This window comes from Elephantulus edwardii, unplaced genomic scaffold, assembly GCF_000299155.1.
Source record: "Elephantulus edwardii isolate Elephantulus edwardi_28Jun2011 unplaced genomic scaffold, EleEdw1.0 scaffold00002, whole genome shotgun sequence".
In the NCBI taxonomy this organism is placed as follows: domain Eukaryota; kingdom Metazoa; phylum Chordata; class Mammalia; order Macroscelidea; family Macroscelididae; genus Elephantulus; species Elephantulus edwardii.
In genome coordinates, this window is record NW_006399752.1 from 26,385,074 (window position 1) to 26,396,304 (window position 11,231).

Sequence of the window (11,231 nt, forward strand, 5' to 3'; positions counted from 1 at the left end):
AGACATAGCTTCACCATCCTTGCCTCTAAGGAGCACGCTGGCTTCACGTTCTCCAAAACGTATCAGTTTGCTCTTTTGTCAGTGCTTGGAATGCTCTGCATTCTCCTCCAACACCACAACAAAAGGATGACACAATCTTGTCTGCAGAAATGGAGAAGACTTAAAGCACTAACTGAAGAAGATCAAAACCTTTGATACAGGTTACATCTCACCATCAAGAAATCAATATACCCCCGCCCCCCAAAAAAAACCCAAAAAACAGAATGAAATCAATATACAACATCATGATAAATGGATAAAAGATTGAAATTGCCAAGGGCTTAATTCACTTGAATCCATAACAACACTCATGGAAGCAACAGTTAAGAAGTCAAAAGATGTATTTTGTTGGGGAGATATTTTGTGAGGGATCTCTGTACAGTGTTAAAGCACAATGATGCCAGTTAAAAGGCTAAAGTACACCTGACCCATGCCAGGAAATTTTAGTTGCTTTCTAGGCTTCTAAAAACTGGACAATGGATGAGAAAGACTGAAGAATAATTGATGCCTTAGAATGGTGGTTTTGGAGAAAAGTACTGAATAGATTTCAATGACCATCAAAAGAACACATACATCTACCACGGAGGAAGTGCAAACGAGGCGCTCCTTGGAGGCAAGCGTGGTGAAACTTCATGTCATATAATTTGAGCACACTGTTAGGAGGGCCGGTTGTTGGAAAAAGACATAAAGCTGCATGGGTAAAAGGGAAGATAATTAACAAGATGGATTGACACAGTGGCTAGCAAAGAGGCGATGATGTTTCAGGATTGGGTAAGGTTTGGATCTGTTGTTCATTGGATCACTAGGAATTGTGGTTGATCTGATGGCACCTTACAAGAAGATGGATGCAGGGAAAGACAATTTAGAATGAATGGATGATCAGACATTGTAACAATTAATGGTATGAAACAAAATGTGCCTGAACAACTAATGGAAAAACCAATATGTTTTGTAAACTGTCACTCAAATCACAACAAAAATATTATACAAAGAAAAGCCTAGAAAATCTAAAGGAACAGTTCTATTCTACAACATTATCAGTTTGCTATGAGTTGGAATCAACATGATGACATGGTTTTGTCTTCTTCCTTCTGCTAATGCCAGGTGCGGTGGAACTTCCTGCCTACATCTGTGCGTGCATCGGGATGGACAAGTTGGGGAGAAGAAAAGTCCTCGTGCTCTCCCTTATCTCCAGTGCACTTATCTGTGGGGCTATTATGGTGATCCCCCCGGTAAGTGAGTTGGTATTTTGCCTTTCATTCTCTATGAGAATGTTTAGTATACTAAGTCCTAGCAGTTTGATGAGAAGATTTCATATTTGTTAAAAGAAGCATAAAGGTCAAGTGAGATATATGGAAAGAATGTATGTCTTGTCAATTACTTCCAGTTGCATTTGTACAATGAATAAGGAGAACAGAGAATAATTGATGCTTTTAAGTTGTGCTGTTGAAGGAGTACTGATTCTCCCATAGAATGCCAAGAGAACAAATAAGTCTGTCCCAGAGGATGAGCAAGCAGGGGTCTCCTCAGAGGCAAGGACAGTGTAACTTCTGTCACATCCATTGGGCATGTTGTCAGGGGTGCACAGTTGATGGGAAAAGATATCATACTGGAAAAGGTGAAGAATAAGAGAAAGAAAGACTCCAGCAAGATGGATTGACATAGTTGACTGTAACAGCGGGCTCATGGCATGTCAGAGGTGTTGAAGATGGTGCAGGATAGGAAGGGGTTCAGATTTCTTGTTCATAGAGAGATCTGTTGTTCAGATCTTACTGCTGTGGCACCTAACCTGATGGCATCTAAAATAACATACAAAACTTTTTTAAAACCCAAGTGTTTTCTCTATGGAATAGACAATAGGGGTTGTGGTATCTCAGTAGTTAAAACTTTTATCTGTTTCCCAAATTGTTGATATTTTGAACCTTCCAGGCAAACCATGGGAGAAAGATGTGGCAGTCCACTTCTGTAAAGATTTACAGTTTGACAATCCTAGGGAATAGTTATACTCTGCCCTAAAGTGTCACTATAAGTCAAAATCCATGCCATGGCTCACAAGCAACAATATTAGAACCTTTGAGTTCTACAGTAGTTAAGCCACAGCAATAATGAAGAAGCCAGGAGAGTGGCAATTGGGGATTTCTAAAAATAGGACACTATATACCGACTACAAATTTCTCCTAAGAACATTTCTCTCCAAATGATAGTGTAAAACACAACACAAAATGTTTCTTTAAATTGTATTAATTCATTCAACAAATAACATTGAAGCTGTCAATGATGTCATCTTATTTGGATCCACAATCAACACCCTTATATCAGCAGTCAAGAAATCTAAAGACGTATTGCACTGGGTAAATCTGATCTCAAGGACATCTCTAAGGTGTTTATGAGCAATCGTGTCAGTTTAAAGACTAAAGGGCATCTAATTCAAACCTTAGTCTTTTCTATTACTTGTTATCCATCTGAAAGTTGTACAATGATTAAGGATGACAGAAGAACAATACCTTTGAGCTGAGTGTTGGAGAAGAGTGGTGAATATCCCATTAACTGCCAAACAAACAAATATGTCTTGGAGGAAATGCAGAGTGCTCCTTGGAGGCATAAATGGTGAAACTTCATCTTACATACTTTGAGCATGTCATTAGGAGAGGCTGATCTTTGGAAAAAGACCTCATGCTTGGAAAGGTAAAGTGTCAGAGGAACAGAGGGAGACCCTTAACTAGATGGGTTAACACCGTGACATTGGGTTAAAATATATCAAAGATGATGAGGATAGCACAGGATAGGGCAAGGTTTAGATCCGTTGTTCATAGAGTCACTAGGAGTTGTAGTCGACTTAATGACACTTAACAACAACAACAACCACATATAAAGTGTAGTGTGGTACCATAACAACATGTCTGGCTTAGTGATAGTAGTGAGTTCTCAGCTCAGTGGGCCATTCAGTGTACTCAGATTGACAGGGGCTGCCATTCTCGACACAGGAAGCCAAGGCTGCTCAGCTCAGCATCAGTGGTGGAAGGAGAGAGGAGATGGAATGTGGACAAGGCTTGAGGTGAAACACACTAGACAGCAGAAATGGAGTTGAAGAAACAACAGTTTCCCTGTGGAGGGATGACTCAGCACACCCCACCTTCCTCAGTTATTACTTTGCACTAATAGTTCAATTATCACTTTCTAATGCCTGCAGCAAATGGGATGATTTGTCTTTGTGGCTTCTTGACTCATCCTGCTGGATTGCATTCTAGGGAGTGTCTCAATTATTAGCGTAGCCAACACTGAGCTGCCCCAAACAACCTTCTCAACTCACCAGCTTTTTGCTTTTTTCTTCTTTTCCATTTCTCCCTTGCTCCCTCTCTTCTTTCCTTTCTGAAGTGTTTTTAGAATTTTTAATTGTTGTAAAATATATACAATATGCAATTTTCTATTAACAATCTTAGATGTATAATAGTATTCCTTGTATTCATGTTTCACAATCACAAGCACTGCTTTTATAAATTTAATTTTATTTTATCACATCCAGTGTTTTCTTTTTCTTGTGATTTGAGTGGAAATTTATAAAGCAAATTGATTTGTCATCTAATCATTCACACACATTTTATAACATTGATGAGAATATCTACTATGTAATTAATCACATTTTCCTCCCACTTCTTTCCTTTCATGCTCATTTCCTTTATTCTATCTGAGCTATCCCTTTCTGCCTTCTGGGCTTTATCTTTGGGCAAATGCTGCTCTTTTGATCTTGTCTGTTCTAAGGTTGACTGCTTCCTTGGTATTGCTGATCACTTTGTAGGCCTGTCCGGTGTTTGGCTTGAGCGTGGCCAAGCTAGCTAAGGACTTGGGCACAGCAGCCATCGTGAGGATGGTGAAGGATAGGGCAAAGTTTGGATCTGTTGTTCATAGGGTTGCTGTAAGCCAGAGCTGACTCAATGGTACCTAGCAACAGCAACAAGGTCGGCTGAAAGTGGACCTGTTCAAATAATCGCTGAGTTTAGTTCCAGATTTGAAGGGTGACTATGCACCATAGTCTCAGGGGAGCACTACTTATTTTAAAACCTTTTCATTACCCCAAACAGAAACTTTGTACTCATTCAATAGCACCTCATTTCCTCTTGTCTCAGCCTCTAATAACCACTAATGTTTCTATGTGTCTATATAGACTTGCCTGTTCTGGATATTTAGTTTCTTTAAATCAGATAATGTTTCCCCTGATGTATCTGGCTTATTTCACTTAACCTAATGTTAGCAAGATGTTTCCACGTTGTAGCGTTTATTACAACTTCCTTTCTTTTTATTGATGCATAATATTCCACTGTATGCATATATCATACTGTGTTTTTCTCTCCTTTGATGAACTTTAGGGTTGCTTCTATATTTTTAAAATTTTTTTGTTATTATTAGTTTCTTTCTTTTCCCTCCATTCATTCATTGTTGCACTTTTCTCCCCTCCCAACCTTGCCCTCCAGTACACTCCCCTCTTGGAAAAGTAAAAGTTCTTTCATTGTTTTACAGTCCCTCCCTGCAGGTCCACTCCACTATGCAGCCTTCGCTCTGGATTCCCATCATGACAAAAATACCTAATCACATATCCCTTTTAAACAGTTTTCTCTCTCATCTGTTTAAATGCAGAATACATTATTTAATCTCTCTATCTCAGTCTCCCCCCAACCCAATGTCAGTCCTGTTTTACAACAGTGGCACCATGCAGTATTTGTCATTTTGTGGCTGAGATACTACATTGTTACTCAGCATCATGATCTCCAGGGTCACCCATTTTGAATAATATTGTTCTTTAAAAAACCATTATTTAGAATTCTCTATTTTGCATATTTTCTTTTTCTAGGAATACCATGTTTGGGGTGTGGTGGCTGCTATGGCTGGCAAATTTACCATAGGGGCAGCATTTGGCCTCATTTACCTTTACACAGCAGAGCTATATCCAACCATTGTAAGGTAAGGATTATTTATATGTCTATTGTTTTTCCTATATTCTTTTGTTTATGTGTCATTTATCATCCATGAGTACTAGAACAAGAATGTCAATTTAAAGACTGAAGTATGCCTGATCAAAGCCATGAAATTTTCAGTTGTTTCCTATGTAACTGAAAGTTGGACGATGAATAAGGAAGACAAAAGAATTTATGCCTTTTAATTGTGATGTTGGAGAAGAGTATTGAATATCTCATGGACTACCATAAGAACAAACAACTCTGTCTTAGAGAAAGTGTTCATAGGGTCACTATGTGTTGATGGCACTTAACTAAGTAATAATTGAAATAGTTACATGATGATACTCATTCAGATTCTAATGCCTTGCTTATATCTCATTACTGTTGTTCTGGTGGCCTTGTGGCAAGAAGCTGTGCTGCAGTCCCAAAGGCATGCATGCGGTTGAAGGTCAACAGCTGCTCCATGGGAGAAAGATGGACAATCTCCTCCCATGTGATTAACTGCCTCTGGAAACCCACTGAAGGGTCAGCTATGAGTCGGTTCCAACTCTATGGCACACAACAATAGTTATGAGAAGTAGTTCACATGCCAAGTATTGAGTCAACGAAATGTGACAGCCTAGTAAGCAACAGTCTTCTTAAAGATTTATTTTAGTGGGCTCCAATCTAGACATAAGACTTTAATAACCCACAGAAAGGCCACAACAACAAACGTGCCACTGAGTTGGAACTGACTCACAACTAGCTGGCCTTCTAGCAGTTTTTCAGAGGCCGTATGTCACACAGGAGGAGATTGCCTGTCTTTCTCTCACAGAGCGGCCAGTGGATTCAAACACTTGTCTTTGAGATGGCATCACAGCTCCTTACCCACGAGGCTGCCAGAGCTCACCTGTATCTCCTTAGGAACAGCATTAATATATTACTCTGTAAAACAAAAATTGTTTTAAAGTAACACTCTCTTGTTCTAAAGCCCTTTTAAATCTTAGAATACAGTTGACTCCCCCTGACTTTCCACAGGACCCAGCTGATTTTCTCAGGATGTCCTGGTCTAGATGTGAGTAGTCCACTAGAGGCACCTCAGAAGGAAGGGCTGGTGATCTACTCAGATAAACAGCAAGCCCGGAAACACAGTTCTGCTCTACCACACCGTGGGCTGCAGTGACTCAGAATCGACCCGATCTCACCTGGTTGTTTTCTGTTGTTTTCAGGTCGCTGGCAGTGGGGAGTGGCAGCATGATTTGCCGGGTAGGGAGCATCCTGGCCCCGTTCTGCGTGTACCTCACGAGTGTTTGGATCTTCATGCCGCAGGTGTGAGCCACAAACTAGAACCTGACAGAGAGAGTCAGAGCAGCTAGTGTTAGTACATATGTTTCCCCCTACTGAAAGCCAATTTATAATTCAGTAAGGGGGATTTGTAGAAAAGGGCCACATTCACTTTGTGGTAAGCAGGTGGTCAGTGTGTTCTTGTTTGTTGATTGCCCCCCTGCCCGCCAGGCCTCTCCTCATCTGTGCACACCTTGAAGCCAGGGCTGTCTCACACTACCCAGACTAAGTCTCCATGCTTTCTGAGTCCTGGATCTGCAGGCTGCCTCCCACTCCAGACCCTTGGATCTGGTGCCCAAGATGAATTACGGTCCATTCAGTAATGTCTGACTCTTAGTGGCCCCTTATCAGGTTTCTGAGGCTGTGAATCTAAATGGGAGAGACTGTTCATCTTTCTTTCTCAGAGCCACTGGCCGATTCAAACTGCTAGTGATGCTCAGCCTTCGGATCAGCAGCAAACCCAGTACAGACTGTGCCTCCAGAGCTTGACTTATTATGGCCTATTGCTGTTGGGTGCCACTGAGATGGAATCAGCCATAGCTAATCCTCCAGCAGGTTTCCAGAGGCTGTGCCGCTGGTGGACTTAAACCACCTGCCTGTGGGTGGCAGTGCAGCTCCTTCCCATTAAGTCAGACACCAAATGAGTATCCACTTTTATATTCATAAGTTTTGTTGTTGTTAGGTGCCATCTCATTGGTTCTGACTCATAGCAACTCTATATACAAGCAAATGACACACTCCTTGACCCTATGCTATCTCCACAATTGTTGCTGCCACTTGTCAATCTATGTCTTTGAACATCTTCCTGTTTTTCACTGACCCTCCGCTTTACCAGGCAAGATTTTCTTCTCCATGAATGAGTCTGTCCCCCCAAAATCATCAGAAATATGTAAGACACAGTCTCACCATTCCAACTTCCAAGGATCATTCTAGCTGTATTTCTGCTGAGACAGATTTGCTCATTCTTTGGCAGTCCATGGTGTATTCAATATTCTTCACTAAAACCACAATGCACATGTGCCAGTTATTTTTTGGTTTTCCTTTTTCACTGTCTGGTTTTCATGTGTATATAATTCAAATTCTCAGCTCATTGCCAGAACTAACTCATAGCTTACTCTTCCCATTGTATTGACAAGAAAACTGCCAGAGAGGCATGACCTTTGGGTTACCAAAGCAGCTCCCTACAGATAAGATCACAAAGTACCTCGGCTTGGATCAGCAGCACCTTAGTCCCAAAGGCAACTTTGCTTTTCAGTACTTTAAAGAGGTCTTTTGCAGCAAATTTTCCCAATGTGATACATCATTTCATTTCTTAACTGCTGTTTTCATGGGTATTAATTACAGAGCCAAATAAAATGAAGTGTTATAGGTTTAGTGGTGAGAATTTGCATTTCCAACCCAAGACATGTGATTTGAATCCATTGGCCCCATGACAGCAAGATGGACAATCTTTGTCTCTAAAAACCAAGTGGAGGGTCATCTATGTGTGGTCCTAACCTGACAGTATATATCAATTGACAACTCTAGTCTCTTCTCTGTTCATTATGATTTTGCTTATTGGTCTAGTTAAAAGGATTTTTATCTTTTTTATGTTGTAATCCATATTGAAGATAATCATCTTTGAACATCTTCAGTGAGTGCTGTAAGTCTTCTTCAACTTCCAGCAAGCAAGGCTGTGCCATCAACATATCACAACAGTTGGTTGGTGACATCAAGTTGACTACAATTCATAGCACCCCTTTGAATGACAGATTTATTCTATTTTATTTTATTATTTTTGTGTGAGTGTACCGTCAAATCAGATCTGACTGATACAGGAGGAGATTGTCCCTCCTTCCCCAGCATAGCATCTGGTGGATTCGAACCGTGTGCCTCTGGGATTGTAGTTGCAGTTCCTTGCCACTAGGCCACCAGAGCTCCTCTTGAATGACAGATTTAAATCTTACCCTTTCCTGCACTGTCCTTGTGATCTCGGTCATGCTGAAGACCACCACAGTCATTATTGTGTCAGTTCATTCCATTGAGGGTCTTCCTCCCTTTTGCTGACCTTTCCCAGTATGGTGTCTCCAAGGTTTGGTCTGTCCTGAAAATATGCCCAAAGTGAGATGAAGTTTCATCCTTGCCTCTAAGGAGCAGACTGGTTAGACTTTTTTCAAGACATATTTATTCTTTTTGCAGTCCATGAGATAGTCAATATTCTTTGCCAATACCAATACCAATACCAATACCAATACCAATACCAATACCAATACCAATACCAATACCATCTTCTATCTATTAATTGCCCAACTTTCTGACTCATAGGAAGCAATTGGAAAAACCCCACCACTTGGATCAGGTGCACCTTAGTCATAAAACTGACACCCTTGCTCTTTTTTAGAACACTGGAGAAATTCTTTACAGCTGTTTCCCCCAATGCAACACATCTTTTAATTTCTTGACTGATGCTACTGTGGTTGTTGATTATAGATCCATAAAATGAATTAATTTTAATGTTAATTAATCATGTTAATGAGTCTATCTCAAATCCTGATGATATGTTCTTTATATACTCAAGTTTTTTTATTGCTTGCTCAGCATACAGATTGAAGAAACATAATGATAGGATACAAACATGACACACACTTTTTCTGATTTTAAGCAGGCATCCACTTCCTAAACAACGTGTCTCTGGAAACTCTATGAGCTTTGATAAATGATGATAGTTATAGAAAGGCTTAAGGTCTTTTCTTCATAGGGTTGCTATGAGTTGTGCTCGACTTGACAGCAATCAACAACAACAATAACTTGTTTTATACTAAGGACAGCCTATTGGTCTATGCAGGTTTGGCATAAGGGCAATTAAATATTTTGGAATTCCCATTCTTTGCATTATTATCCACAATTAGTGATGAGCCACACAGTTAAATGTAAGTATCTTCCACCCAAGATCTGTCTGATATCATTCATGATTTCATTCCTTGTTCCATGTTCTCGTCTGAATCTGGCTTACAATCCAGGTCATTATCTGTTGATGTACAGATGCAATAATTTAAAAATTATCTTTAACAGAATTTTACTTGCATGTGATGTTAATGATGCTATTTAACAATTTCTGCCTTCTGTAGGGCCACCTTCTTTGAAGTGAGCTCAGACATGGATCTCAGTTAGTTGTTTGGCCAGGCAGCCATCTTCCACTTTTCCAGTATTGATTCTATTTGTTGAAACATCTATCTCAGTTGGTATATTCTCAGTTCCCAGAGCCTTGTTTTCACCAGTGCCTTCAGTGGAACTTGCTTTTTCCTTTAATATCATTAATTATTGATGAAGTCTTATCTCCTGAGATGGCTGAACATTGACCAACTCCTGCACAGTGACTCTGTGTATTCCTTTAATCTCCTTTGGATGTTTCCTACATCATCCAGTATTTTGCCATAAAATCATTCCTTGTTTCAGCTCTGAAGAGCATCTGACTGTGTGGATCATCACAATTAGGTATAATGTTGTGAAGAATAGAAACTTCAGAACACTTAATTGTGGTCATACAAAACATGTATATAGACCAAGAGGCAGTGACTTAAACAGAACAGACAATATTATGTTTTAAAATCCAGAAAAGTATTCATCACATTTGCATCCTTTCACCCTATTTATACAAATATATTTACTCTGCATCCAGAGTAAATAATCTGAGAGGCTGGACTACATGTCGGAATTGGAGAAAACTCAGTAATGCTGTCTAGAGGAGGCTTTTAATCAGACCAGTAAGCTTCATCCAGGCAGGAAAAGAAGGAAGGAAGTCCCAGGTAGGAAAATGGAAGATTGAGGGTTCAGGATAAAAGAAAAATGGTCTGTTTGGTATTTCAATGCAAGCAAAATTGCTGATATTCAGAGCATGTTTGTAGGAAGTCAGGAGCTAAGTTTGGACAAATGGGCAAGGATCTCAAAGAAGGCTGTACATAGTTTAGACTAGGATGGAAGGGCACTTGAACTGAAGAGAGCTGGCGAGAACAGGAGCATCCTATTAACAGGACCTAGTGGCCAATTGAGTGTGGTGGAGAGGAAGATTGGATGAGCCAGAGCCTTTCTAGGAGAGAGGGAACAGAAGGAAATGGGAAGGACATAGCTTTCTCAGGTCACACAGGAAGCAAATGATAAAACCCAGGCAGAGTGAGTATGGACATTATAAGAGTGTCGAGAATTTGGCATTTGTCAGAACTTCGTGTTCTTCAATAAAAATTAAAAAAAGATATGGAAATAATTTTCTTTAAAAACAAACACAAGAAAACAAAACAAAAATCAACCAATAGGAAAAAGATACAGAAAGACAGGCAAAGCATAACAACAAAAGAGTAACTGCTTACATGAAACTTATACTTGGACCAGGAGGCAGTTGTCAGAACAGAACAAGGAAACACTGCATGGTTCAAAATTGGGAAGGGTGTACATCAAGGATGTGTCCTATCCTCATATCTGTTCAATCTATATGCAGAACAGTTTATCCAGGAGGCTGGGCTCCATGAGAAGTGTGACATCAGGTCTGGAGGTAGACTTATCAACAGTCTGCATTATGCAGATGACACAACCCTGCTTGCTAAAACTGAGGAGGACCTGTAGCACTTGCTGCAGGTCAAGGACTGCAGCCTTCAATACGGATTGATGCTCAACATTAAGAAAGCAAAGATTCTCACCAGTGGGCTGATTGGCAGCATCATTGTAGATGGTGAAGAGACTGAGATTGTTGACAGCCTCAGTTTGCTTGGCTCTACAATCAGCACTCTTGGTACCAGCAGCCAGAAAATTAAAAGATGAATTGCATTAGGAAAGTCTGCTGTCAGAGACCTCTCTAAGGTACTGAGGAGCAACAGTGTCAGTCTGGAGACTATGGTGTGCCTGATACAGGCCACAGTCTTTGCCATTACTTGCTATGCATCAGAG

At 40.2% G+C, this 11,231-nt stretch overlaps 1 protein-coding gene across 1 annotated transcript in view; it reads left to right on the top strand.

Annotated features, from left to right (window-relative positions):
• SLC22A16 (solute carrier family 22 (organic cation/carnitine transporter), member 16) overlaps positions 1-11,231 on the top strand; it is a 49,886-nt gene that overhangs the window by 31,894 nt on the left and 6,761 nt on the right. Inside the window, exons 5-7 of the mRNA XM_006879159.1 lie at positions 1,144-1,271; positions 4,886-4,995; positions 6,200-6,299. Of these exons, the coding sequence (XP_006879221.1) occupies positions 1,144-1,271; positions 4,886-4,995; positions 6,200-6,299 (338 nt within the window). The remainder of the gene's footprint in view (positions 1-1,143; positions 1,272-4,885; positions 4,996-6,199; positions 6,300-11,231) is intronic.